Here is a 26,228-nt window from a genome sequence, read left to right as displayed (position 1 = left end):
CCCTGCAGTGGTGCTAAGAGCTTGCATGGTGGGCGAGCACGGAGTCTTTCTTGCCACAAAGCCATGAAGAGAAAGGACTCGAGAGGAGTTTGAGAACCAGAAAAGGTATAAAAGGCACGATATTTCCAGCGTTCTTTATCGTTCTTTATCCATAATCCAAGTCTCCAACTCTCTCATCTTCAAAAGTCTTCCAAGCTTTCTCAATCTACCCACTTTCAATCGCTTTTCGCATTCTCCAACACAATCAAAATGAAGTTCTTCGTCCCTGCCTTCCTTTTCGCTGCGACCGCTATGGCTCTGCCTGGCTCGGGCTCTGCCGCCGGCGTTGCTCCCCAGTCCAGCAATGAGGTCGAACACGCAGTGAACCAGTGCGGTAACGGTGCCCAGATGTCTTGCTGCAACAAGATCAACAAGAACGAGGGTGTGAGCCAGAACAACATTGGTGTCCTCTCCAATGTTCTCGGTGTCATTGGCGGCGATGGTCTCGGCCTCGGCCAGGGCTGCACCCAGCTTGACATCCCCGTCTCTGGTAAGTGATATATCTACTCTATTGAACTGAAGCGCGAGACTGACAATTTGATAGTTCTTGGCGCTGCTGGTTTGACTGACTTCCTCAAGAAGAACTGCCAGCAGGCCGTTGGTTGCTGCCAGAACTCCAACTCCCAGGCTGTATGTGCTCCCTTAGGACGACGGAAGAGGAACATAGTCACTAATTTCAATAGAACGGCAACCTCGTCGGCGTCGCCGCCCCTTGTGTCAGCTTCGGCAGCCTTCTGTAAATTGCATTTCATCGAGTGCACCCCTTTCCGCCGTGGAAATATCAACGAGAACCATCGAACTTGTCAATTGTGGCGGTCTCGTGCGGGGAGGGGCTGAACATGGATATTAGTACTAAGTACATATATGTACACTTGCAACACCTGTGGACCTCTTTTATCTGATCTTGTTGGCCAGCATTCTCAAATTTGTGGGATCGCTCTTCTTGAAAGCGGATCTTGCCATTCATTTGTCTTTCGTTTGTCACCAGCCCCTGGGACTTTTTAACTAAATGTATTTATTTCTATTGAGAATGAAAGGTCCTATATTTCGGCCAGAACCACTCCGGATTGCGCTCAAAGGAGGATGCTTGATTCCATAGACTTATCTCTTTAGGCCGAAGGGAGACAGCCATGATGCCGCGACCCCTGACTCTATTTGAACCACTCCATTAACCGGGTGTGGATGTAGAATTTAGTCAAACAAGGCGGATTTTATCTGCTGATCGGTTGAGGCGAACCCCCAAATACCCTAACCATAATGACCAATGTAGAAGAATACATATGAGTTTGATTCGGCTGTTTTGGCAAGCGCTACACTCGTCATCACACAGCTATATTACTTCAGCTCCAGCCGGATAGCATCGTATTGCACATAAACAGTGGCGGGGAGAATGGCAGTCTCTGTATCTGTTGCGTTGAAAGGTAAATGCAACCGCAACACATTGTCTCCGACATGCAACCAAGCCGCAGGGAACTCCATTCGTGACCCAACCTGGTAGCAGCTTACAGCAGACCGCACAATACAGCTGCTTGATTGATTAAACCCCACAGTGAGAGTTAGGGGGTCTGCCTGATTGTTGATATAACTTTCCAGTGACAAATTGTTGTATGGTTCGGCGGGATTCCACACATCCGTGTTGCCTGCTGCGGTCTTCGCGGCTGCTAATTGCAAGGTCAATGTGGCTGTTTTACGCCTCTTCAATTGCTTCGAGTTGAGCTTGAAATGGATGTTCCAGTCGTACGTTGTGTCATACTCGACGTGGGAATCCTTTGCCGTTGGCCCAAAGACCGACCAATGGGCAGTGTTGAGATCAGTTGCAGGGTCGCTAGTACCGACAGTGTAGTTGATACCATCAGGGAAATCGGCACGCCAGTCATAACCACCCCAATAGATAAGATACTCGGGAGGATGGAGCGGATGGGATGGATCTCTTGCATTGCCACGTCGGAACTCCCCTGACGATTTATCGGGAATCCCAATTCGCCAGACCTCAGTTCCTGCCGACTCTTGGTTCCAGATATCATACAGTGAAGTCTGCCTTCCAGCGCGAATGATGACCCCGTCGCGCACAAAGTCACCAAAAATGCCCTCTGCATAAACAGTGAGGCGGTATTTTCCTTCTTTAACACGGTCGATGCTGAAGCTTCCATCTTGATTAACATCGGTCCAGTACTGATATGAGTCGGGGACGGCGCTATTATCTTGGAAGTATTGACCATCAACGGTGAGGATGGCAATCGGGCGGACGGCTCCCTTGGGAAGCTTCACGGTTCCCTTGACACTGCCTCGCTGGCTCGAGGGAGCATATCCGATGACATGCTTTGCAATGGAATCATAGAATGCAGCGTTCCAGTGAGGATTTGCTAATTCCTCTGCCTCAGATCTCAGTTCCTGGAGAGATGCCGAGCCCTTGCCGCCATTGAAAAGGTAAAACTGGGGACCGAAAGTGCGATCGAATCCATTTGTGATGTTTGGCGTGCCCTCACCATGATGGTTTGATACGATATAGTTGTAAACGATCCCGTCCACTGTTAAGTCAGAATGGAGTGGACCCTGAGAGATGTCGGTCACTGCCGTCCAACATGCTCGATATCACTTACACCATAATATGTATCCTAAAATAAGCTTGTTAGATGGGATTCAATCTTTGTGGAGATTGGAGTGATATGACCAACCTTAGTATTCATCACTAGCCATGCTCCATACGTTGCCCCGTTCGAGGTGCTCCCGTCAGCATAGAGACCGTGAACTGTATTATTTCTCCATTCTAGAAAGAACCATGACTTAGTCAATACATTGATCAACAATGGAGGGTAATGGGAGATTGACCATACGGTTTGAGAACGTGTATTTAGTGAAGTATTCAGAGAACTGGGTGTAGTACGCATCGCTTGGCGTGTTGTTGAATGTCCAGGTTGCATCTTGAACAACAATCTGCTTCGAAATGGCTTCTTTGCTTGGCAGGGGTGCGGTCTGGATCTCGCTAGACGTCAGATGCGTCCAGAGATCGGTGTTTGGCCGAAACATTGTTCGGAATTCCTGCAGGTTGCGAAGGAAAGGTGTGGTCTCATTATGGTAGGCCAATCGGCTGAACATATGCAAACCAGTCTCGCCGTCGCGTAGGAACCAGTACTGCTGGAATTGCTGGCCCGTTGGAGTATATGTGTCACTTAGAATCATGCCTCCATATTTGGTTCCGGTAGAATCTGTCCCCTGGACTACCTCCATGCTCGGGGATGTGGCACCAGCTGTGTAGAAGCCCGACGGGGTACAATAACAGTCAAGATAGGGCCCTATTCCAGTGGATCCCGACTGAGTGCCCAATAAGTCCTGACCATCCAGAGTGAGATCGACAATCTGGCCTGCACTCTTTCGAAGAACAGCTGATAAGCGATCATTGGCGAGAGTGATGTAAGTCTGGTTTTCTGCGACGTGTAGCGCCGTGGCAGCAGTAGCCGCCGTGAAGGCCGCCAACAAAGAAGGGCGCATGTGGGGCTTTAGGAGTTGGTCTTCTTTGGCAAAGTCATCGTCATGAATTGGTACCCTGTCTTTATAAATGATCCCAAAATGTCGGGATATCAATGCCCCGAACCAGCCGACTGTTCATGGAAGCAAAACACAGCTCCATTTCAGTTGTATTTCTCTTTGCACACGGCCTTTGAGATTTTCTAATGGATTGAGAATCCACGAATGACACAGAAAGCCTCTAATCTGAGTCTGAAGGACAGTCACTCCACATCAACCCCACCGGGGGAAGGGGGGAGGGATTATACGGGGAAGTCTGGGGATGCGGGGCTTTGACGGAGAACGGAGGAATTGCTCGGTGATTGATCGCCCGAGAGTGTTAGGGATATTTTCATCTGAAGAAGTATTTAGCCAAGAGTGAAATGAGACTACACGCAACAGACGGATTCTTTTTGCCTGATAAGATATTCTAAACGGCACATTCAGCTTTGTCCGAGATATCGGGTGGTTCGGGTCACATCCCGAAGACATGCCGGTCAAAGTCCCACGGTATCTAGGTATACCTCTAACCCCGGGGTGTTGGACATGGACAGATGGGGAAGATATGAGTGTGGGATCGCTCTTGGTTCACATCGATCATGGCCTTTTAATTGACCGGTAGTCCAGTGAGACCTCCCGGTAATGCAAATAGTGGGCCAAAGCCAGTTCGGCGTAAATCCGTTGCCAAATATTCCCCCCCCCTTCGGCTACAAGGTGCTAAATTAGTGCAAACGTACCGAAAATCCACCCTCTCGTTCGATAGCTGTGGATCTTCGCTCGTCTATCCTGAGATGACAGTTGATATTGTAGGAGACATCGGGACATTCCACCGGGTAGGACTGGACTGAGTCACGGCATGAAAAGTACTGACTCAGCTTATTTAGAAAAGGCTCTCATTCTCCCAAACTTCTGGTTTCGTTGCATAGTTTTCTCTGGCGAAGGATCCAGACATCCTGAATGTAGAATGCGCCTGCGCTGTTATTTTCTGCTATGGCAACATTGTCTTGATTGTTGAAATGCGTATCGCGTTTGGTGAGAAATTTCACTCCGATGCCCAGTAGATTGGTCTACGGTTCGATCACGGAAAAACTACCTATAGCTGGGAACTTTTTATTTCCCAAATAGGTTCACTGCATTGAGCTTTGGCGCTCTGTGTCTTGGATTTTACCTACCTAGTTAAGTAAGAGGACTTCGTAGTCATTGCAATGCATGCAGCCTTGCTTGGATATGCATAATTGAGTGTATTGCTGGATATTTATTGTGTCAATTAACCGCAAACCTTGTAAGCCCAAAGCTTTAGGTAGCTAGAAAAGGTTGCTCGGAACACTGTTTAACCATGACATATCTTGAAAATCAGGAAACTCAAAGCTATCTAAGATAGCTGCATTCATTCCTTCGCCGAAGGACATATCATTCACTACACTTGCGTTGGTCCCTATCTCATGACTCGGGACGTGGTTGGTCGGCAGCAGACCTTCAGAGGTAACTTGTTCATAGAGAATTTCAAGTGCCGCCACACATCGACGAGCGGATGTGCTATAACTTTGATATTTTCGAAGAACCTCCAGCGCATAGTTCCAAGATTGCGTGATGGAGCTTTCTGTAACCTCGGCAAGGATTGCAGAGCACAAACGGCCAGCAATTAGGACGGTTGCAGAGGTATAAACGTCTGGATAAGTCAGATAAGTCAGAATTGCGAAGTAGAACACCGTGAAAGGATTATACGAACAAAGGATATTATACCACCAAGCTGGCAGGGGGCCGCCGGTCCCATCAGCAGGGACATTATTGTAGATTAGTCCGATAGACTCTTGAGCTGATTTCACACATATGATAGAGCATTGTAGCGCAACGCGATGGGGGAAGGAGTCGTTCGTCGAGATCAATTGGTCTGTTGTGGTATTATCTCGGACAGCACAGTATTTAGAGAGGGTTGGCCGAAACAGAAGCATCCGCACGTGTAGAAACCTAGAGGAACATATTGGTTAGCTATTGCAAAATACCACCAGACGCACTAGTACAAATCAAATCACTGACCTTGCACGCAGAACAATACTTTGCCGGTAAAATATGGGATTCGTGGACACTGTTGAGGAATCCCAACGCAAGTGTGGGAGAAGGCTTTGTGTCCATCGAGTGAGGGAACGGTCGAGCTCGAAGATAGTCCGTTCTCCCTCACTTGCAACATTATCAAAATGAAAGCTATGGATATCTTCCGCATTGTCGTCGGAAACTGGTTTGTAAAGGCTAAGAAGCACGTCGTTCATGATCTCGTAAAGTTCCAATGACTTAGCGTAGAATGCCATCATTGAAGGGCGATCAGGAGGCTGGGATACCTCTTTGCTAGACCCAGACGGGATATATTCATCGTCAACGGCGGCTGGCAGGGGAACCGCCCCACTAGAAGCCTTTGAGATCATCGCAGGGCGACCAAAAGTCATAGATATGACCCTGTGAGAAATTGAAATAAGAACCATGACAGAAATTAGTCGGTCAGGGAGTAGTGTTGATCATACCGATCCATTAAAATACAACCGTGCCATATTTTGCGCGCCAGCTGTTGCTCTTGGAAGCTCTGGAGCCGGGCAATGTTCTGGGGCAGATGGAGTCCCAAGCTTTGAGCGTTACGGATCGCGAGTCCGGTGACAATCCAACACTGATGTGCAGAATCGGTACTTTGCAGATACTGGGCCATGAGGAGTAAGCATTGAATCAAACCTGCTGATCCAGTATCCCAGAGGTTGAATTGAAACAGGCCTTTCGCCCTGGAGAAAAAAGCATCCGCTGATGCTTCTCGCTCTTTTGGCGGGACAAAGTCGGCTAACTGACTGGCCAAGGCGAATATGACATTCAACGTGCACATCAACATGTTTTCATCATACTCCAGGCTATCTCCAGTCCATATTTTCGCGTACTCCGTTTTCATCTCAGCCGGGACAAGAAATGGATATAGCGGAAAGACACATTCCCAGTAAACCTCCATGAGGCTATCTGCCATTTTCCGCGGGGGCAGTACATAGTTTGCCACTGAAGACTGATGTTTTTCGCTCCGTGTTGGCATTAGGTTTGAAGGGACAGCCAGATGGGGAACTGAAGATCCTCGGTGAGGTGATGCGACTCTCCTGTCGACTGCGGTTCTAATTTGACGCATGAACCCTGCTGCGCTAGAGCTTCCGAAGAAACCTTGACTGGGGCGTTCTTCCACTACAGCCCCCATCATCGCGTTCACTCCATCTCGCTGACCCGTGGGTGTGGATATCTCAGCCTGACTGTGGGTGCTTCGTGTGTAGTTTCCAGGCGTCTTGGGTTGGATATTCCCAGGTGTCGGCGATAGAAGATTTGTCTGCTATAATTAGATCCTTCAGATAGTGGAACTAGTGGAACTAGAGCGTTATGATATACCAACCGGCGTGCATTCTGATTTATGGCCCTCCTCTGAGTATTGTGGGCTTTCCAATTGTTGGATCCGACTTTCTAGCTTGGATATATAACTAGCGGCATAGATGTTAGCAAACAGAGGGTGACTTAACGGTAGAATTGACAGTAATTACTTTTGCCTTTCTCGCTTTTTCTCTAACTCCCCTGTATAGACGCATTGGAGTCCCTGGTCGGTCCTCTTGCTGCATGGCCCGCACACTTCACTGAGTCAGCACGGGTAGCATTCCGTACACATCCCATCGCAAGGACATACTCGGTTGTACCCCGTCACAGCGAACTTTTCTTGCTCGACAATCATCACAGGCAACAGCAATTTTCCGGCGTTTTGCTCTGGGTTGGAGCTCCGACGTTGAGTGGTCCATGATTGCAATCACAATAGCATGTTTAGGAACGATTTAGGAAGTTCGGGATTCTATCCGGCCGGGTAAGAGTAGGTACAGGAGACCAGTGTGACCTGAAGTGCATGTGATCACGTGATGATTATGGTTTAGGTAAGCCCCGGGATCCCCAGCCCCAGGATCCCCCGGGGCCCGAAGCTGGGGGCGCCTGTCCGGCTGAGTTCCGTCCTCACCTGGGCAGGTCCAACCCTAGGTCTCCTCGTGCACCTATCGCATGAACGCCATTACTTGTTGAAATGCCAACCCAGTTAATGTTGCTGGTACATATATTGATTCATAATTGTACAGGCTTCACATATTCAGGTAAAGTTGACCGATGCTAGCCAAGAGTCGGACATGTGTTGGATGTTGCCATCAAGCCAACCAAGAAATAAGTCATGATCGTCGAAATCCACACCGTCAAGCAAGTTGGCATCATCAATTATTCTGTCGCTTGTTCCAGTGTCTTCTACGACACAGGAGGAACTTTCGACGGAGAGAACTTGGTCCAACACATGGCGGATTGCCTTTTGACCCTGCTGTGCGACACGGTAGTTACAATCATGGGTCTCAATGATGGTGTCTAGGTATGACGCGAAAAGGGTCAAATTTTGGATGATCTCTGAACGAGGAAACTCCAAACAAGAGCTTGTCACTGTCGATCGGGATCGACGTAGCAATTCTGCACAGAGAACGCCAGCAGAAGGAAGACCCGGTAAGCACACCTAAGATTTTTTGAGATCTCAGCATTGCGACATTTTACCACAATCAAAGATATGATCGACTTACACTAAGCCCAATACCTTTTATGGGCTGTCTAGAGCGAGTCTTTTCGCAAATCATAATGACCAATGATTTGAGTATCTGTCGGGCGATACCAATAATTGCGTCGGGCTGCGTCTGGGTGCGTTTCCCGAGGGTCCGGTAGAGCAGGAAGTCGTTGTGGAGGAACTCTATATGAATTTCAAAAAGAAGATCATATTCTACTCTGGAAGTAACCACCCCCTCAATATCAGGTTTCCAATGGAGGAATTCTGGTAGTCCCTGTCGTAATTGGCGGGATTCACGTGAAAGTTCCCTGAGAACGTCAGCCATGCTCTGGATTGGGTAGGAGATATGAATTATCAGCGTACTCGACCCTTTGGCTGAGATTATCTAGTTGCCAACTGAGTGAGAGTTCCAAGACCTTCTCACGGAGAACACTAGTCATCAGGGCAATTCGAGGCCACGTACCCTTCATCAAGCTTGACTCTAGGTTCCATCCACTTTTCTCATCAAGTCGAGCAATTGCGGCATTACGAACGACTGGATCAGCGAATATCTCCTCAACGCTCAAGTCAAGCGGCATTTGAATATCACAGTAGCGCCAGCTGACGAGTGGCGGGCGACCTAGGAAAGTGGCAAGCACTTTGTCCATTGAGTATGCCGCGACCATAGTTCGTTTTCGCATCTCAGAAAGAAAGAATGGTGCCTTTGCACTAGAATCTTGATGAAGCCCGAGCGCAAATAGCGTGGTCGATAAATCCCCCAACTTTCTCCACGGTCGAAAGTCTAGGAAACCAGTTAGACAATGTTGGCAGGCAAAGAACGGGACGACGAACCACTTTCACCATACACTGTTGCCAAAAGCGTGACGTGATGCAATAGAAGCCAGACTACAATATCATTCACGATTCCAGTGCTATCGCAGAATTGAAGACATATGTCTCCCACAGCGGTTGCAGTTATAGCGAGACTTGTCGCATCCATCGTATCCTGACGCATGAAGATGCGGTCACCGTGAGGGACCCAGTCCGTGGCTAGGCCTGTCAGCGTAAAGAGCAGCCCGATCAACTCCCATCTCCCGGCTGCAGCAGACTGGAAGTCCTCCCAGGTCATTGAAGGGTGTACCTCGAGCGGCCGACTATGCATTTCAAACAGTCTCTTGGACAAGAAGGAAGCTCGTTGGTTTGTGTTCATGCCCTCAGTTTCTAGGGAGTTCCACATCTTCTCAACGACTGTGAAAATCATGTCGGTGACTGGCCAACCAAGGCACCACCCCTTCCATATCTTGAATCGAGCGGTGACCACATCTCTATAAAATGGAAGGTCCTCTAGAAGCATTAACACCCGAGCACCGAGATTGATTCGTTTTTGGTCAACGGGGAAGTTATCGTGACCTGCGAGGTATGGAACTCCAACATTGAATTCATTTCGGGTATCTGTGAAGGCATCGCAGTAACTAGTTTGTCCCCAAAACCCCGGCGCCGAGACCGATGCTTTTTTCCGAGTCCAGGCATCGTTCTCATTGTGCAGCCGACTGATATTACTAGGAGGATCTGATTCGTATATAGCGCGGCGTTTTTTAGGGGGACGTATTCCAGTGAGGGACTGTGTCAATGGTGCCGGGTGATAGGTACAATGAAGACCGCGGCGTTCACAGCGTCCACAAATCGGGCTTGTATGATCGCATCGCAACTTTGAGGTACGACACGGCTCACACGATGATAATTGACCGTTACGGCGGGGAGTTGCCATAGTGAAACTGGTATGACCAGGGGATGGTCAAATGACAAACATGGAAGTAGTTGAAGGTGTTCGCTATCCAGGTAGTTGTCGGGGCTCGGTCTTCGGAGCTCGGAGTTGGATGACTCAGGTCCAGGTCGAGCTGGAGTCCTCGCGGGCCCCAAATTGGGTGGGGCGCATAGTAGCTCTCTATTCTTTCTTTCTTTCTTTTTTGTCCAGTTATACACAGCCAACCGGGTCGCGAAGCCGCTCCGGGACCCCACACCATAGACAGATAAGTGCGAGGTCTGGTTTGGCTAAATTGGTAATTCGGTGCCTAGGTAGGTCAGAGGACTGTTGCCGTCTACTTAGGGTTGCGGAGGCATTACAATAGAATAGCAAAAGGAAGATTCTCCCAGAATGAAATATTTCTATAACATTTGTCTATTCCTTCTAGATCATTTATTGCGACCAAAGACTTCCCAAGAGTGTAGAAGATGCCAAATTAGCCAATATCTCCTAGAAATTCTGGCGTTGGCAGATGAACCAAGGCAGGTATGAGACAAATGCTAAAGATACAAATCTCAAATCCTGCGGAATAACTAGTGGCCAAAATATCGCCGCCCAGAGTAAGGAGAAGTCTGAAATGTCTGTGTATTTCTCTCTGCGTCCGATAGGCCAGTAGGAGGGCCGTGGTGAGCGAACAAAACTTGGAATTCTCAACTCGAACATTCGAGGCGTCAGCATCACAATCATTGCGCAACCTCTCACATCTCCGCAAGTACCCACAAATAATACGAAGAATGGGCTGCCCAACCCCCGCTGCAAGCGGGGGGCCTTCGCTTCTGGAACTTCTCGAATAAGCGGTTTGCTATGCCTAACATCGCTATTTTTATTTTTATTCCCTGACTTGTTTTTGAACTTGTTTCCCGAGAAAAACAGCAAGGCGTCCAATGAGCCAGTTTAGCAGACGATTGATATTAAATGTGGATGTAACGTTGTGGGCTGACCTGAACCCTTTGTCTCCTTTTCGAGCTAGCAAAGCCGCCCCACTAATACGGGGCGCATGTATGTAGGAGCAGCGAGAAATTTCCAACTTTGATAGTCCCAGAGCATGCTCATCCAGCTGTAGTGAGTGAGACACGTCGTAGTGAGACCTGCCGCAATGATATAAAACCCAAGTTTGGCCCTTGCCTGGGGTTCTCGGGACCAGAAGAGCGCCTCTTACAAACTTCACAAACCCCTGGAAGCCTTCTTTTGCTCAATACCCAGTGAGATAAATGACTGTCAGAATGGATTTTCTCCAAGTCGTCGCTGTGTTCTCATTATTCTTCACTGCTGTCCTGGCATTCCCCCAGCAGACTGCAGCAGGTGCAACAATTGCGCCTCCGGCGACGATCACCAAGGCTGCGTCGCTTAGCTGCTCGGACGGGCAGACCGCTGTCTACACGACAGATTGTACGATGGGAACTCCCACGTCGTACTGCGCTAGGCCGGAGCCCCCGATCCAGTGCTCCGAGGGGTACTTCCCCTCAGTTTGGCACCCAGGTCATTGCATCGAGCAGTCGACCTGTTTTCCGCTTGATGCGTCCTGGATCACAACTGAATGCTCACATGGGGCGATTCCTTGGACAACTAAAACCATGTACGAGGGTACCTTGGCGGGAGGACAGTCGACTATTATCAGTGGTGAGTCCTTCCTCTTCATTTTCCCTGTTCAACTTGCTCCTTATTCTCCCCCGTCATCATGCACCATGTAGAAAATGAGGCTAATATACTTGATTTACTTCTAAAGCTGTTTCCTGCTCGTGTGCCAAAGATCAATGGTATAGCCATACCATGCTTCCAGGCGCATCAACCGTCGACACTTTCTGCATGCCCTCGAATTCGTGTCCAGCAGGCATGACAACCTCGGTCTCAACCAACACATACTGTGCAACAGCGCCGGCAAGTGCGTGTTCGGATGTTCCACTAGAAACCAACTACTGCAAGTGCGAGGATGCCGCCCATACACCCGTATATCCCGACTCTGTTGGAGCGGCTCCAACCGGATGCAAATTTTGAGCAAATAGAAAATGGTCCTTCTTCTGCCGTGCTATTGGCAATCGTCAGTTGGCTACTCGGGTTATCTTGACTGGATACCAGGAGACTATCTGAGCTGTAGCGGACATCTTAGGTACGCCCCTAGGAGGGTGTGTGGCTGCCAATATCAGGCGCCCCCTTCCCTGTTTGTTGAGACCTGCTTACTTCTGTTGATAAACAGATCTTATCACTCTTGTATAGCCATTCATTAGAGAATTCTTTTCTCATTGCTTTCGCGCCGCGTTGGCGCAGCTAAAATCTAATGTATAAATGTTGAAGAATCTCAATAAAACCAGCGGAAGTTATCGCAAGCAGGCCCATCCTTGAGGTATTCCGTAGGGATATCCTTTGCCTTAACGTGAACACCTTGCAAGCGATCTCTCTTCTTATTATCTGCAATCATCCAAAGCCCGAGGCAGAGTGTCAAGATGATACCCACCCCGCCAAATGACGCCGTCGTGATTAATGCAGGAAAGTACTTGGGAGCATCTTGCGTGCGGAAGATGTTTGAACTAACAACCCCCATCAAGTTCGCCAACGGGACAGCAATACTCGTTAATACCACACGACGCCCTTCATTGGCGGTGTTGTTATTATACCAAGCGTCGAGAAGAACGGAAGGTGCAGAGGTGCCCCTAGATAACCTTGTCAGCTTCTATCTCGTGATCGAAGGGAAATACATATAACCAACCATGTCATCAGAAATGAAGCAAAATAGGCCACATGCAGATCATGCTGCACATCGATAGTCGCGTAAATTATGAAACCCATGAAGGTGAACAAAAAGCCGAGTGTAATGAATGGGAATCTCCATCGTGTCCAGTCACTACTGAACGCCAGGATGAGGAGAACTGCTGCGCCTGAGATGTTGGGGGCCACAGTAAATAGGTTAGTTTTCACGGTACTATATCCAAGACGTTGGATGATCACCGGAAGGAATAGCTGAACGGATTGCAGGGGAACACCTAGACAAACTTGAATGCCTAATATTACCCAGCTAGTCCCGTGTTTAAACACTTGGAACGCATCCCGGATATCGAGCTTTTCGTTGACCACGGAAGAACTATCAATCTGCAAACGAAGGTATGCAAGTTCTTTCTCTTCGGGTGTCAGAAAATTTGCCTCTGAGGCCGACCGAGGCAGATACCATAGTGCAAATAGTGCAAAGAGAATAGTTGCTGCGCCTTCGATCAGGAAGAGATACCTCCAAGGCGCCAATGGACCTGTTTCGATGCGGAAAATTCCAAATGCCAGCAAGCCGGAGAAGGCAGAAGCAATGGTTTGAGCAGCGTAGAAGATGGCGAGTCGGCGAGCTAGCTCGCCCCGACGATAGAACCTGGGGTTGAATTAGAGACGATGTAATTCCAAAAAGGTTCGAAGGGATGGGCCTACGTTGTTTGATAATAGATCTGTTGGAGGTCACGTGACCTCCTCACATGCTCCCTCACACTTTAGCTAGCTCACCTGTAGATAGTTTCTTCTCTTCTTCACGCATCTATCTATTTTCCAGAGCACACTACCTTTTCTCTGTAGTCTGTCTCTATCAAGATCACCAACGGAAAGAAAGCGCTCTCTGCCATACCCAAAAACCACCTAATGGCGAAGAGACCGCTGAAGTTGAAAACGGCAACAACAAGAATTGTACAAACACCGAAGCCAAGCATCATGCAGGGTAGCACAATGTTTGGCCCATATTTCTTTCCCAAAAGGCCGAGAAAAGGTGCAGTCAAAACGTAAGGGACGAAAAAGATGCTAAGAAGGAGATTGTACTGATTTCCCTTCAGTGAGAGTGTCTCTATCATGACAATCAATGTAAATGCGGCATTCTTCACTTATAGACGGTAGTGACGACGTACCTTCAAGTCCAGCTGTCTTAGCATTTCCCAAATTGGACTTGTCCAGGCTATTGAAGAGATACATAATAGCCAGTACGGGAAGTATCCGAAGATCTAACTTCCAAACTAATGTGCGCTCTGCTCGAGGGTCGATGTCCACACTCCCGATAGTGATTGATACATCTTGTTTTGAAGGGCGCAGATGACTTTCGGTGTCTGCGGTAGACATAGTTACGAGAACGAGTTAAAGAAATGATTTCAATATAACAAGTGACTATCGAGTCTATTTAAGATCATTGGGCACGGCACCTATCGCACCTTTATCGTTGTACATATTGTTGAGCATGCATGTGGGTCCAGGCATTGATCCACTCGTAGTCTAGATAGTTGTAGGAGCTCGCTCCCTCTCTCCTAATACAGCTCTCTCCTCTCTGCTTCCTTGGCCCTACACTGTAGGACCCAACACATATCCATATCATGACACCAAAGATAACAAATAAATACTTGGCAACTCGGAAGAGTTGATAAGCCGACGTCAAGTGCGGAGACACTGGTGGGAGATTCCTTTGTTATCTGGCATCTTATGACACATGAATAATTGATAATGATTATAGTTCGTGTGAGTGGATATGTATCAGTGCTTGGATAGGTAGTTGGAAGTTCTAAATCTGCTATTAGAGGGTTTGAGGGTGACACAAGCATCTAGGAGACGAGAAATTGAACTGGTCAATCTCTTCAGGTAACCGAAGACATAGTTACAACATGGTTAGTTGTGCCAGGTGCAGTAATAATCCTACACGTAAGAACCACTGCCACCCTTTTATCGAAAATTAGTTGTGTAGAGATTCTGGCACCGAGTATCTACAGTTTTTTAATACTAGAATTTTGTGATGATGCTAAGGCATATTATAACTTTTGCGACCGGGTTGATATCTGAACGTAATCTTTTTACAAGTACGGAGCATCCAACCATGGATAAATGTGTATTACCCATATATGTCTTCATAGATAACTAACAAGTCGGTATCTAAGCAGCACGGAATATTTTTCGATTTTACTAAAACTCTTTTGTAAACCCAATCTCTTTGTCCTGAAATTTAGATAAAGAGCTGAGTATCGCGGAATGAACAGATAGCACCGATTGTAGATACAGTAGTTCTTACCTGCTGTTCCTGGTTCCAGAGGATAGATGATACATCTTGGCCATTCTAAAGAGTTATTACATTGACGGTTCTTCTTACCTCGGATTCACGTTATCCCCGAGGCGCCTGAGGATGCAATGACACCGCATTTCCCCGCAATGAGAGAGGGGAGGGGTATGTGTAGATCGTTAGTCCCCTCAGCTGATAGCCAAGTTGGGCTAATTTCAGGGGTCAAGGTACCAGTCAACTATAGTTATTGTATGTTTAAATCATAGTATCAATAGACAACAAGAGTTATACATATACATTGTACGTTCACCAAGTATTAGCCCGGGAAGGTCATCCACAATATCCCATAGGTCATTAGTCTGTTTCATCTTTCTTCATTTTAATTCCCTGAAATGACGGGACTCCCCAAATCCCAAAAATTGGTCTTTTTACGACATGTTCAACTATGACACTACTTCCGACCGAGGGCCCGGGGTTTCCTTCTGTGGAATACTTTCAAAAGCCCGGGGAACGGGTGGGGTCCACGGGTGTATATAGCGCATGTCACCGCTGTGATCCCCGTCACCACTGCACTAAATTGATAGAACTTCGAAAGAGCGAATTGACCGTTCTCCAGTTTCTGGGGACCGAGGCAGTGTCCGGGGTATGAGGGATTTCATGTGGATCTGCGATGATCATCAGTGGGTTAGATTATAACTTCCACAATCGATGTATTTTTGGTCTTCTGTGATGTTTGTTAAGACCAAGGCATACCCCACTATCTGAACACTTTCTTCAATCAACCCCAATCACAACCTATTCGTTACAGATCACGTCTGAGTCTTTAAAGAGAAAAAAAGAAGAATGGCTGGCGATGGTCCAAAACCTGGCTTCTTGGGCAATATCAGCAAGGACCAGGAAGCAAAATTACAAATGCTTTGGTCCGTCCTTCTCAAGGCGGGCGAAATATCCGTGAGCAATGAACCTATCAATGGGTGCACGGAGGAGGATTTCAGTCCAACTCAACCCCAGAGACGGCTGTCGCTCCTTGGCCGCACACAGAGCAACGTCACCGAAAAAGCCATCCCAACCCCGAATACACTATATCACCGAAACATTATGAGATACCTCGGAGAAATTGGGGCTGGTGTGGCTGAATCAAACGCAATCAAGAAGTCCCTCTCGGAGATCACACCTACTGAGCTTCGTACGGGAATACTTGACACTCTCAAACACGACCACCCCGATGCCCTACTTTTGCGTTTCCTCCGCGCTCGCAAATGGGACGTCCCCAAGTCATTTGCAATGCTGATGGAAGCAGTCATTTGGCGAGTTAAGGAAATGCATGTAGATGATGTGATGGCAAAGGGAGAGCTACATGCCCTGAAGCAGACCCAGAACAAGTCCAGCACCAGTGAACAGAAAGCTGGAAATGACTTCTTGTCTCAGATGCGAATGGGAAAGAGTTACGTACATGGTGTTGATAGGGCTGGTCGCCCGATCGTGGTCGTGAGAGTCCGCCTGCACAAGCCTGGGGCTCAGAGTGAAGAGTCTTTGGAGCGCTATATTGTCCATGTAATCGAATCAGTGCGACTTACATTGGCTCCTCCTATTGAGACTGCAGTACGTGTGCCATTTGACAGCGGCGACTTGAATCGGCGTCACTGACTCCATGCTAGGCTGTTTTGTTCGATATGACAGGGTTCGGACTGTCCAATATGGTATATCACCGTTTCCGGTCCACGCAGTATCACTGTCGTTTGCATGGCTGACTGACCCTTTTCTTTTGGGTAGGAATATCCACCTGTTAAGTTCATCCTCAAGTGTTTTGAAGCGAACTATCCTGAATGTTTGGGAATTATGCTTATTCATAATGCGCCGTGGGTTTTCTCAGGTTAGTTAATCATTTTTGGTCGTGGTCAAAGATATCATGCCTTTTTGCTCACCGTTTCCACATCCTAGGCATTTGGCGACTTATTCGAGGCTGGATGGATCCTGAAATTGCAGCCAAGGTTGAATTTACAAATAGCGTCGCCGACCTCGAGAAGTTCATCCCCCGTAGTCAGATCGTGGAAGAGATGGGCGGCGACGAGAAGTGGTCTTATCAATACGTTGAGCCCGGTTCTACCGAGAACTCACGGATGGATAATACCACGACACGGGACGCACTGAAAAGCGAGCGGCAAGCTATTGGTGAAGAATTCCTGGCTGCTACATCTGGGTGGATTAATGCGACTAAATCGAAGGACGCGACGAAGCTCCAATCTAGTGAAAGCGAAAGAGCTTATCTAGCCGAGCGACTGCGCGTTAACCACTGGAGACTCGATCCCTATGTTCGGGCTCGTCTTCTCCTGGACCGAACGAAGGTCATCCAGGAAGGCGGCAAGATTGAATTTTACCCTGAGAAAGTGCCCATGGAATGTGACGTTGAAACAACCAAGGCATTAGGCGTGGAACACTTAGAGCAGGTTGGGAATGCCCCTCTGGCAAATTGTTAGAAGTATTGATGAACTTTTGAGTTATGCGTTTCTGATTGAGATATTCAAATTGTTCTGAACCAGCTACGCGGCCCCTGATTAAAAGAGAACGGAAACTTGTCAAAGTAAGACACTGTTACATAGTCTTAGCAAAGAGAGGAATATAACCGGTAATCGTCATATAATCGAAACACTTCGAATATCGTATCCGCCGTAGAAAAGCACGTCGAATAAATATTCGATATTCGCATCGGCTGTATCGTCATTGGATCTCACGAGTATCCTTGTGGCTAACGAACTTCTATGTAATGCTAATATCGGGCAAACGAATCGAGGCCAGTCAGTCACATTGAGCCTGCTAGCCCTATGTATATGATTTCCTCTGAAATTTCTTGGCGCTCTCTTTCCGTACGTTGAACAAGAGGACGATGTGAAACTGATACTATAACTATCCAGGTAGACAATTGGATAGTAAAATGAGTGCGTCTTGTAAAGAGTAGTAGATACTTAGCTATTTAACCTATATTGGGCTTCCAAAGCAGTGCTAAGCCCAAGTACGTGATGCTTTGGGTGACTACTAGATATAGAAGTAAAGAATAAAATAACGGGACGGGGAGAGAGTAATTCCGGCAAATATACCCGCCTAGGAGCTAGTTACCTTGTAGGTTCTCCAGAGATAAAGCTCTTTTAATTTGCTTACAATTCGAAGAACATATCTGACATCCCGTGCATTCATGTCATTAAGGAGTATAAAGATAAAGTTTGTCCTGAAATTGATTAGACGTGTTGCATTTATAAAACCGTTTGAGCCCGCCTTGCCTGCCCCGAGATGACGGCGACGTTCAAGTCATGATGTACCCTCTCCCTGTCCCACTCCCTCTCCTGGTAGGACCCCCTGAGCTGTCAAGAGTTGGTCAGCGAGGCGACGGAATTCCGGGCCAAACTGCAGCAGGTCCTTCCACTCGTCAAGCACGGCTTCCTCGCCGTCCCTCGCCCCAAGGAGGCCACCTGCAATAGCAGCATTCGTGTCTGTGTCCCTGCCGACCCTGACGACATCGACAAGAACCTGGTCGAGTCTCCGCTCATCCAGGACGGCGGCAACAGCCAGCGTCAGCGAATCGAGCACGAACCCACTACACGACCCGAGAAAGTCAACCCCTCTAGGTCCCTTATCGGCCAAATCCTCGAGGGAGATTGTGCGCCCGATCTTAATGGCAGCGTGGACGGGTCCATCCGGGCGGCCACCTTCGAGCGAGACGGCCACACGCTCGCTAGCAGACACGGCATCCTCGACGGACAGGCCGCGCACGACTAGGGCGGAAACTATAGTGTTGTAGGCGGCACAGGCAATAGTGCATCGGCGGTCATTGTGCGTGATAGCGCTGATGCATTGGCTCTCTTTGACGAGCAGCTCCGGGTCGGCCTGGAAGAGCCCCGTGGGGATGCAACGCATCAGGCTGCCATTGCCGGCACTACCCTGGCCAGCCCCTGAAGAGGAGGGATCACGGGAAGAAGCAAACGAGGATAGACCCCTCCTTGTAGCACCGCCGATGTCGCGGGGTAAGGTACCCTGCCGACGACCGGGCCAGCGGTCGCCTCGATACCACGCAAGAGAGTGCTCGGCAGCCTTGCTGATGACATCGTCGCCGCTGAGGATGGCATCGCGGTAGGCGAGGAGGACGGCTCGGGTGAGGTCGGTATCGTCAGTGGCGGCTCCAGGGGCCCAGGAGAGGAAGCCGCCGCCGGTGAGGGTCCGAGGGAATGCGGAGTTGGGGCCGGGGTGACGGGAGCGGATGGCGGTGTAGGGCTTGAACTCGAAGGGTGCGCCCAAGGCGTCACCGGCGTGGACAGCGAGGAGAGCACCCAGTGTGCGAGAGCGTCGTGACGGGGCCATTTTTCTGGATGGCAGGTCGGTTGACTACCCCACTTATATAACGTGCCGTGATGTCCTTGGAAATGGTTTTGGCGGTGAACGAAGGATAAATTTGTTGAAGAAGCATGTTTCCTCGACTCCCAAATACTCGTTGCATTTTATTGTTCAGCAACATCATGCCTCTTTTCGAGTAGTGTCTTTGCACTATCTTTTCTCAGTTACTCACCTCTTCTTTCTGTTGCCCAAATTTATTACCCAAGCCATAGGTAATATATCTAGGTACGACTTCAGGGCTGCAGCAGGGAACTACAGCAATACCTAGGTATATCTATCTAGTGTCTAAGGTCCGTTCACTACTATTTGATCCAAATTTTATAACTGGCAGAATGAAACAACCACTTAGGCAGTACCAGGCAAGACTTTCTTCTTCATTGATGTACGTGCAAACAAGTCCTTAACTTTATACATCTTTCAAATATATATTTGTGGGTAAAGGTTTGATATCTATTCCGGGCCCCTCAATCAGCAGGCATCGACTGGTTGTATTGCCCAATAGTAAACTCGAACGCATTCAACACCAGGAGGTTGAATTTATTGTACCATAGGTCATTCCACATTGTTACGAAAGTTAATCGCGGAAGACTATTCAATCCACAGGGCGCACACACCACACACCTCTACAAAACAGGCACGGAACCTAGGAAATGTCGCGCCATTACGCCCTATCTTTAGCATTCTGCAAACTTTGAAGTCACATCAATCGACACCAAGCTTTCTCGATCGGAATGTCCACCAACAAGGGCGTGGTGTGCAAGTACTTCGTACACATGATCCGAGTTGGATAGAACCAAGTTTCGGGAGCACGCAGGAACCGCCGAACTCCACGACTTGGGCAGTAGTCACGAGGAACATGACCATCCATCATTTATTGGGAATCCGCATCACGCATCATGGTTGTGATGTATCATTCATCGTATTCCACGGTGCGGTATTCGGTACACGGAAATAAGATCATTGGTCGAGATAAGATCGATCCGATATATCCAATCACGACGTTGATACACTAACATCGAGAGCGTCAGTAGTGGGTCCACCCAGTCTCCAAGTTCTGCCTACATAGGTAGGTAAGTGGGCAACAATGGATGCTGTGGCAGGCTAAGGGTTTGAACCGGTAACAAGACCTGGATCAGGGTACAGACTGATTACCTACCTAGGGCTAGTTCCAAATGAGTGATCCCGGATCGGACACTGACAATGCGTCTTCCGCCAGACAACGCACCAGCACTGGGTGATTGGTTATGTCGGCCTCTTGGCTCTAAAATTATGAAAGTCAGGATCTCCGACGAATTTCCTATTGTTCTACCCCAATTTTTTCTTCTATATTTTATGCTACCTTAATCTGCTGTCCGAATAGCCAATCTATATTTATGCTTTCTTCACCAGGACCGCCGGCCACAGTGCGCTCTGCACTGGTTTCCGATGCCGCTCGAATTGCCGAACTGGGTGCCCATGTCTTCTCTGCCAGCTTCGGCCATTCAGTAGAGCCCCACGAGCTCGCTGCTTACTTGAAAACATCGTACTCAACGGCAGCAATTCAGGAAGATTTGACAGATGACTTCAAAGATGTCCTCGTTGCCACGGATGCTAATGATCAAATCGTGGGCTTTGGTTATCTGAATTGTGGAAGTGACGAGCCTTGCCTGGCCAATGTGGATCACAAAGTTGAATTACAACGGATATACATCGATCCCGGAGCCCAAGGAAAAGGCGTTGGTAGCCTACTGGCCAAAGAACTCGAGTGTTTGGCAAGAGAGCGGGGTTTTCGAAACATGTGGCTTGGTGTTTGGAAGGAAAATTGCAAAGCTCTCCAGGCATACGAACGATGGGGTTATCGAGTTGTGGGTGGTCACAGCTTTACCATTGGTTCGGTTGTTCAAAAGGATCTTATCATGCTTAAAAGCCTTTAACGACAGAGGACCATGTTTGAAACCCAAGTGTAGATAGCTAGATAACCCAATTACACTTCAACCATACTGGCAGATCGGAATGTCGCTTCAACAAGTCCATCACCTCAGGGATTCACTGGCTCGTCGAATTCAGTTACAGTTACTATCTTTTGTCCGAGGGGGACATAGTGGCACTTTTCCGCGAAAGAAGAGAATAGTAAAATACTCCCGAATTTGCTTACTATAACGTTGTACCCACTGTGATCAGATACTGGGTCGTGGTTTGGCCTCACACGACAGGGTTCCGTATAATCCCGGTACTGAAAGGCAAGAATCTCTGAGCCCCCCTGGTAAATTTACAATGTAAAAAGCACCTAGTGGAGATTCAATCTAGTATCTAGCGAATAACTTGTGGCACCATCCCCACTTTCTCCTCTCTACTAAGTAGTATGTTGTGTCAGACTGGGATATGGCCCCCACTAGGCCATAACATCAACTTGGTTTTTGTGTTGGTCTAGTGGAATAGTGCCGTATTTTATTCCAACATGTTGCAATAATGCAACGAATAGGTCACATGGATAAATGCCCACGGCCGGGTAGGGCTCTTCGGCAAAACGGTGTGTCCGCGGTCCAACTGGAATGGCAATATTTAGGTAAAGACGTGGCCGGGGCCAGAGTTCCGACCAGTGCACTTTTTTTTTTTTTTTTTTTTCAAAGAGCTTCAATTTGAGGTGGTGGAGATTCCTTATTGGAGAAAAGATGCAATCATACCGTCTATTGACCTTGATCCTGCTTGGGGCTACATCATTCGCCTTCACTGGACACTATCATGAAGCTGAAGGTTGGACTAAAGAAGATTTGGCAGAGCTCGAAGCGAAAGGGGGACAGAATGTGAGTATTTACAATTCTCGCTGGTAAAGTAACACATTTTGACATATTAATTCCAAGTATGCTTTCTCGGGGATCAGCACATTTGCCAACCTAGAGCACACTAGATGCCTTCTCAATCCGCGAGAAACCTTCGACATCGCTGTCCTCGGTGCCCCCTATGACACAAGCGTCGGGTACCGACCTGGTGCTCGCTTCGGACCCCGCGCTATTCGCCATGTATCTGGACGGCAGTCGTCATTTCGTGGTTTTAACCCTCGCGCTGGCATCAATCCTTATCAGAGCTGGGCTAAAATTATTGATTGCAGAGATATCCCTGTCACTCCGTTCGACAATGACTCAAGCTCCCAAGCAACTTGGTCGTCATCGAACTGTATCCGGAGTAAGCTCCAGACCTAAGCTTGGGGTGAGACTACAACTAGTAGACTCAGAGAAGCAGAAAGGAGAGAGTTGTATTAGGAAGAGAGGAAGCGAGCTTCCACTACAACTATCTAGCTACCAGAGGGTGAGGACCTAGACCCACATGTGGGGTCTCTACCACAACAGCTTGTGACCCTTGGCGGTGACCATAGTCTATCATTACCGACCCTTCGAGCTCTGAAGGAGGTCCACAATAGGCCAATTCAAGTTTTGCACTTTGACGGTGAGTTCACTTGTGGCTCGAGTGCGAACTATTGCGTCTCTGACAAATGGCCTAGCCCACATGGACACCTGGCATCCAGAGGCATACCCGTCGTATTGGGGAACCACTCATTTTACCCATGGCTCCATATTCTGGGTGGCCTACCAGGAAGGATTGTTGTGCAACTAATCATCAAGGCCACCCGTTTATGCTGGTCTCCGCTCCCGGGCACTGGTAGAAAAGACAACGACGAAGACACTGCCCAGGACTGGTTGAGAATTCCAGCTGAAGAGATTGACAACATCGGCACGAGAGGGATCATTAATCAAATCTTAGACATGCTAGAAACTGAACAGCTTGTTTATTTGTCGGTAGACATCGACGTATTAGACCCGGCTTTTGCACCGGGCACTGGCACCCCTGAACCTCGAGGCTGGTCTTCCCGAGAGCTGATCCCTATCCTTCGTGGTCTGGAGGACTTGAACCTGGTAGGTGCAGATGTGGTTGAAGTGTAACTGCCCTATCAAAATCGAGGCGAGGAGACCTCCTTTGCTACGGCACAAGTGGTCTATGAGTTGGTGACCTCGATGATCCAGCGAGAGTTAAAAGATCTTGCTAAGGAAAAGGGTCCAACGAGAGATGACAAAGATGAGTTGCGATCAGTCTGATGTGAAGATATATTAGGGGGGCCCCCTTAGTAGGCCTTGCCAACTCCCACATTTACTCCCGTGTGTGACGATCTGATGTCACATGTCAGATCTGTTTAGATTACTTTGTTTTTTTCTTTGTTTGCCTCGCTAAGCGAGGAGAGTAGGGGTTTACATTGTCTGCATAGATTTCCGGCCTGATTAGCTCTCTCTAGAGCTCGCCAGATTTTGCTTCCTTTCTCTCACCGTCTTTAGTATTTTGAATAGAGTACGCTCTTGCTCTGCTTGTAGACGTGGCTCGTAACATAATACTAAAGACCCTCTCCGTAAAGGCCCGTAGATGAGAATCAGGCACAGCTTCCGTATAGCTGCATCCAGGTCTCATTGCGAGTACACACTCAGCTCGAAGCAACTCTTCTCTTTATACACAACTCGGTGACGTGGGGTACCCAAGTGCGTGAACTAGAGATTGGGCTGCTCCGGGATATTTAGTAAGCTATATACGAGACCTCGGGACCTTGGGAGACTCGGGTCTGGACCCTTCTTATTAAGATTCTACCCCGGATTTCCTCCCCGGATTTTTTTTTCTTGATTTCTCCACTTCCTAGGCAAAAGGTGCTCAACCATCTTTTATCCGAAGATTTCAACGAAATAGATTGGATATCGCCCCTTTATTTTTTATTTTTTTTTTCGCTAGAATCGCTAAAATCAGCGCCTTTTCTCTTCCTTGTCGCCGAGCAAGCGAATAATCATCCTTCCCCTCCCAGATGTCTTGGCCTGATAAGTGCGGAGATACTCGGAATGCTCGAACCTTCATTCTCCATGCCAAGCGCAGCAACCGGAGAACACACTTGAAGGCAACCCGGGAATAAGCCGACATATCAATAAAACTCATAGACAATAATATCCCGCATGATACTATTTCAGCTTGGCAGTATCGTGTATCATGGTTCCAAGACACCGGGCACATCTGGCCCGCAGCCACAAAAACACGCAAAGTTAATTAAGTAGGGGACCAAGCCAGATATATAGCCTGTTGGCGAAGTTTACTTCCCCGTTCATGGACATGTCCTGTCCGTATGCCGCTTCGTTCGAACTGGCTGCCAGCCAAGCACGGATTGTGAGGCTGTGTGCTCTTGGAAACTGGAGATCGACCAGTCCTCGGCCATACAGGTTTCAAGAGCCCTTGGTTTTCTTGTCTTTCAACCTTCGACCCGGGGTTTATCCTCCATCTTGGAGACTTATTCCACCAGACATCGTATCGGAATCCTGACTCGTTGTGCTTGCTAAACGCTGGGCATGGCAAGACTGGGCCCGGACATGCCGTTCATTGGGTCTCCGTTGTCTGGTTTAGCCCTTGAGTTAAAACTCAGGTAGACTGATCTAACGAGGCCCATGTTGGCAGGATGCGAGGTGACATGTGCGGGGTAAGCCAGCTTTTTACGCGATATGCTGTCAAATTACCAGGTCCATCACAGAGACGAAATTATATAAAACCAGCTGCCAGGTCGGACAAGATGAAGGGACAATTCAAGTTGCAGTCGCACTACATCCTACTGTCAGACTCCCTCTGCAAACAATCTTGGCGCTATGAGTGGAAACAAGATTTCGGAGATTGATGACGATAAGCCCGGTGTCTTGCACCGTGAAGACACCATCGACCAAGAGAAGCAGAATCAGCTGAAGCATGTCGACTACTCTGGCGCGACCAAAAAGACCGACCCTGCTGAAATTCGTTTGGTCCGCAAGCTCGATTTGTGGATTATGCCTACTTTATGGCTGATGTACTGGCTGAACTACCTCGATCGTAATGCTATCGCTCTGGCACGGTTGAATGGCCTTGAGGAAGATCTGAACCTCTCTTCATCCCAGTACCAGACCTGCGTTTCCATCCTCTTTGTTGGTTATATCGCTGGACAGGTTCCTAGCAGTGAGCCTCTCTGTCTCTAAACGCCTGGCACTGTCTAACCACTAACTTTATAATAGACATGTTGATCACGCGACTACGGCCTTCATATTACATGGCTGGTGCCATGGCCGCATGGGCTGTTGTTAGTGCGTTGACTGCGGTGGCTAAGGACTTCACCGGCCTTCTGCTGGTTCGCTTCTTCCTCGGTGTCACAGAAACACCATACTACCCTGGTGCCCTCTACATGCTCTCGATCTTCTACACACGCAAGGAGATCGCGACCCGCATTTCCATCCTCTACACTGGCAACATTCTCGCTACAGCTTTCGCTGGCCTTATTGCTGCCGGTATCTTCCACGGCATGGATGACCTGGCTGGCATCGCCGGCTGGCAGTGGCTCTTCATTCTCCAGGGTGCCGTAACCTTCGTCGTAGCCGTCGGCTCCGTCTTCGTGCTACCAGATGACCCTCTCCACACCCGCTGGCTTACCGAAGACGAACGGCAGCTCGCCCACGCGCGCATCCTCGCTGACACAGTCGGAGCCCGCCATCAAACTAGCACATTCAGCGGTGTCAAAGAAGCTGCAAAGGATCCCCGAGTCTGGCTATTCGCTTTCATGCAGCATATGCATCTCGCAGCCAACGGCTTCAAGAACTTCTTCCCAACAGCTGTCGAAACCCTTGGCTTCAACACTACAATTACTCTAGTCCTCACATGCCCGCCTTATCTCCTTGCCGGTATTATATCTGTATACTGGTCCTGGAATTCTGGCCGTGTGAACGAGCGAACATGGCATATAACCTTTGCGAAGGCGGTTGCAATCTTCGGGTTCATTCTTGGATGTGCGACTCTGAATACCGGTGCGAGATATTTTGCCATGTGTGTCTTTAGGCTTAGGGGCTTGGGTTTTAGGCTTAGGGTTTTAGGGCTTAGGGCTTAGGGCTTAGGGCTTAGGGCTTAGGGCTTAGGGCTTAGGC

The 26,228-nt window shown here is 48.5% G+C and overlaps 11 protein-coding genes across 11 annotated transcripts; 6 read left to right on the top strand and 5 right to left on the bottom strand.

Annotated features, from left to right (window-relative positions):
- Window positions 1-249: 249 nt before the first annotated feature.
- N7525_006191 (uncharacterized protein) lies at window positions 250-779 on the top strand (the record flags this gene model as incomplete). Its single annotated transcript, XM_002569298.1, has 3 exons — window positions 250-529; window positions 584-669; window positions 723-779. 3 exons carry the CDS (start codon window positions 250-252, stop codon window positions 777-779), a joined length of 423 nt encoding a protein of 140 aa, XP_002569344.1.
- A 595-nt stretch (window positions 780-1,374) lies between these two features.
- On the bottom strand, window positions 1,375-3,528 carry rglB (polysaccharide lyase family 4 protein; the record flags this gene model as incomplete). Its single annotated transcript, XM_002569299.2, has 4 exons — window positions 1,375-2,592; window positions 2,640-2,654; window positions 2,715-2,806; window positions 2,874-3,528. 4 exons carry the CDS (start codon window positions 3,526-3,528, stop codon window positions 1,375-1,377), a joined length of 1,980 nt encoding a protein of 659 aa, XP_002569345.2.
- A 1,319-nt stretch (window positions 3,529-4,847) lies between these two features.
- Window positions 4,848-6,604, bottom strand: N7525_006189 (transcription factor domain-containing protein; the record flags this gene model as incomplete). Its single annotated transcript, XM_061213646.1, has 4 exons — window positions 4,848-5,212; window positions 5,273-5,511; window positions 5,581-5,994; window positions 6,060-6,604. 4 exons carry the CDS (start codon window positions 6,602-6,604, stop codon window positions 4,848-4,850), a joined length of 1,563 nt encoding a protein of 520 aa, XP_061068077.1.
- A 1,074-nt stretch (window positions 6,605-7,678) lies between these two features.
- N7525_006188 (uncharacterized protein) lies at window positions 7,679-9,875 on the bottom strand (the record flags this gene model as incomplete). Its single annotated transcript, XM_061213645.1, has 4 exons — window positions 7,679-8,083; window positions 8,148-8,436; window positions 8,492-8,909; window positions 8,960-9,875. The coding sequence occupies 4 exons, from the start codon at window positions 9,873-9,875 to the stop codon at window positions 7,679-7,681; spliced, it is 2,028 nt and encodes a 675-aa protein (XP_061068076.1).
- A 1,247-nt stretch (window positions 9,876-11,122) lies between these two features.
- Window positions 11,123-11,906, top strand: N7525_006187 (uncharacterized protein; the record flags this gene model as incomplete). Its single annotated transcript, XM_002569302.2, has 2 exons — window positions 11,123-11,531; window positions 11,638-11,906. 2 exons carry the CDS (start codon window positions 11,123-11,125, stop codon window positions 11,904-11,906), a joined length of 678 nt encoding a protein of 225 aa, XP_002569348.2.
- Window positions 11,907-12,207: 301 nt separating this feature from the next.
- N7525_006186 (putative MFS transporter) lies at window positions 12,208-13,988 on the bottom strand (the record flags this gene model as incomplete). Its single annotated transcript, XM_002569303.2, has 4 exons — window positions 12,208-12,559; window positions 12,616-13,260; window positions 13,482-13,719; window positions 13,781-13,988. The coding sequence occupies 4 exons, from the start codon at window positions 13,986-13,988 to the stop codon at window positions 12,208-12,210; spliced, it is 1,443 nt and encodes a 480-aa protein (XP_002569349.2).
- A 1,765-nt stretch (window positions 13,989-15,753) lies between these two features.
- On the top strand, window positions 15,754-17,387 carry N7525_006185 (CRAL-TRIO domain-containing protein; the record flags this gene model as incomplete). The annotated part of the gene is made up of 4 exons (XM_002569305.2): window positions 15,754-16,512; window positions 16,569-16,610; window positions 16,684-16,783; window positions 16,852-17,387. 4 exons carry the CDS (start codon window positions 15,754-15,756, stop codon window positions 17,385-17,387), a joined length of 1,437 nt encoding a protein of 478 aa, XP_002569351.1.
- An 826-nt stretch (window positions 17,388-18,213) lies between these two features.
- N7525_006184 (ADP-ribosylglycohydrolase family protein) lies at window positions 18,214-19,260 on the bottom strand (the record flags this gene model as incomplete). Its single annotated transcript, XM_002569306.2, has 1 exon — window positions 18,214-19,260. One exon carries the CDS (start codon window positions 19,258-19,260, stop codon window positions 18,214-18,216), a length of 1,047 nt encoding a protein of 348 aa, XP_002569352.2.
- A 1,406-nt stretch (window positions 19,261-20,666) lies between these two features.
- On the top strand, window positions 20,667-21,206 carry N7525_006183 (GNAT family N-acetyltransferase; the record flags this gene model as incomplete). The annotated part of the gene is made up of 1 exon (XM_002569308.1): window positions 20,667-21,206. One exon carries the CDS (start codon window positions 20,667-20,669, stop codon window positions 21,204-21,206), a length of 540 nt encoding a protein of 179 aa, XP_002569354.1.
- Window positions 21,207-21,944: 738 nt separating this feature from the next.
- On the top strand, window positions 21,945-23,210 carry N7525_006182 (arginase family-domain-containing protein; the record flags this gene model as incomplete). The annotated part of the gene is made up of 5 exons (XM_061213644.1): window positions 21,945-22,076; window positions 22,134-22,455; window positions 22,576-22,716; window positions 22,772-22,851; window positions 22,893-23,210. The coding sequence occupies 5 exons, from the start codon at window positions 21,945-21,947 to the stop codon at window positions 23,208-23,210; spliced, it is 993 nt and encodes a 330-aa protein (XP_061068075.1).
- A 1,722-nt stretch (window positions 23,211-24,932) lies between these two features.
- On the top strand, window positions 24,933-26,228 carry N7525_006181 (uncharacterized protein; the record flags this gene model as incomplete). The annotated part of the gene is made up of 2 exons (XM_061213643.1): window positions 24,933-25,272; window positions 25,329-26,130. Coding segments are annotated over 2 exons (1,142 nt in total), but the record flags the coding sequence as incomplete, so codon positions are not given.

The sequence above is a fragment of the Penicillium rubens genome (genome assembly GCF_028828025.1).
Source record: "Penicillium rubens strain IBT 27055 chromosome Unknown utg000003l_segment0_segment0, whole genome shotgun sequence".
NCBI lineage: Eukaryota > Fungi > Ascomycota > Eurotiomycetes > Eurotiales > Aspergillaceae > Penicillium > Penicillium rubens.
Note: the sequence above shows the minus strand (reverse complement) of the source record. Positions and strands in the feature narration are given on the sequence as shown.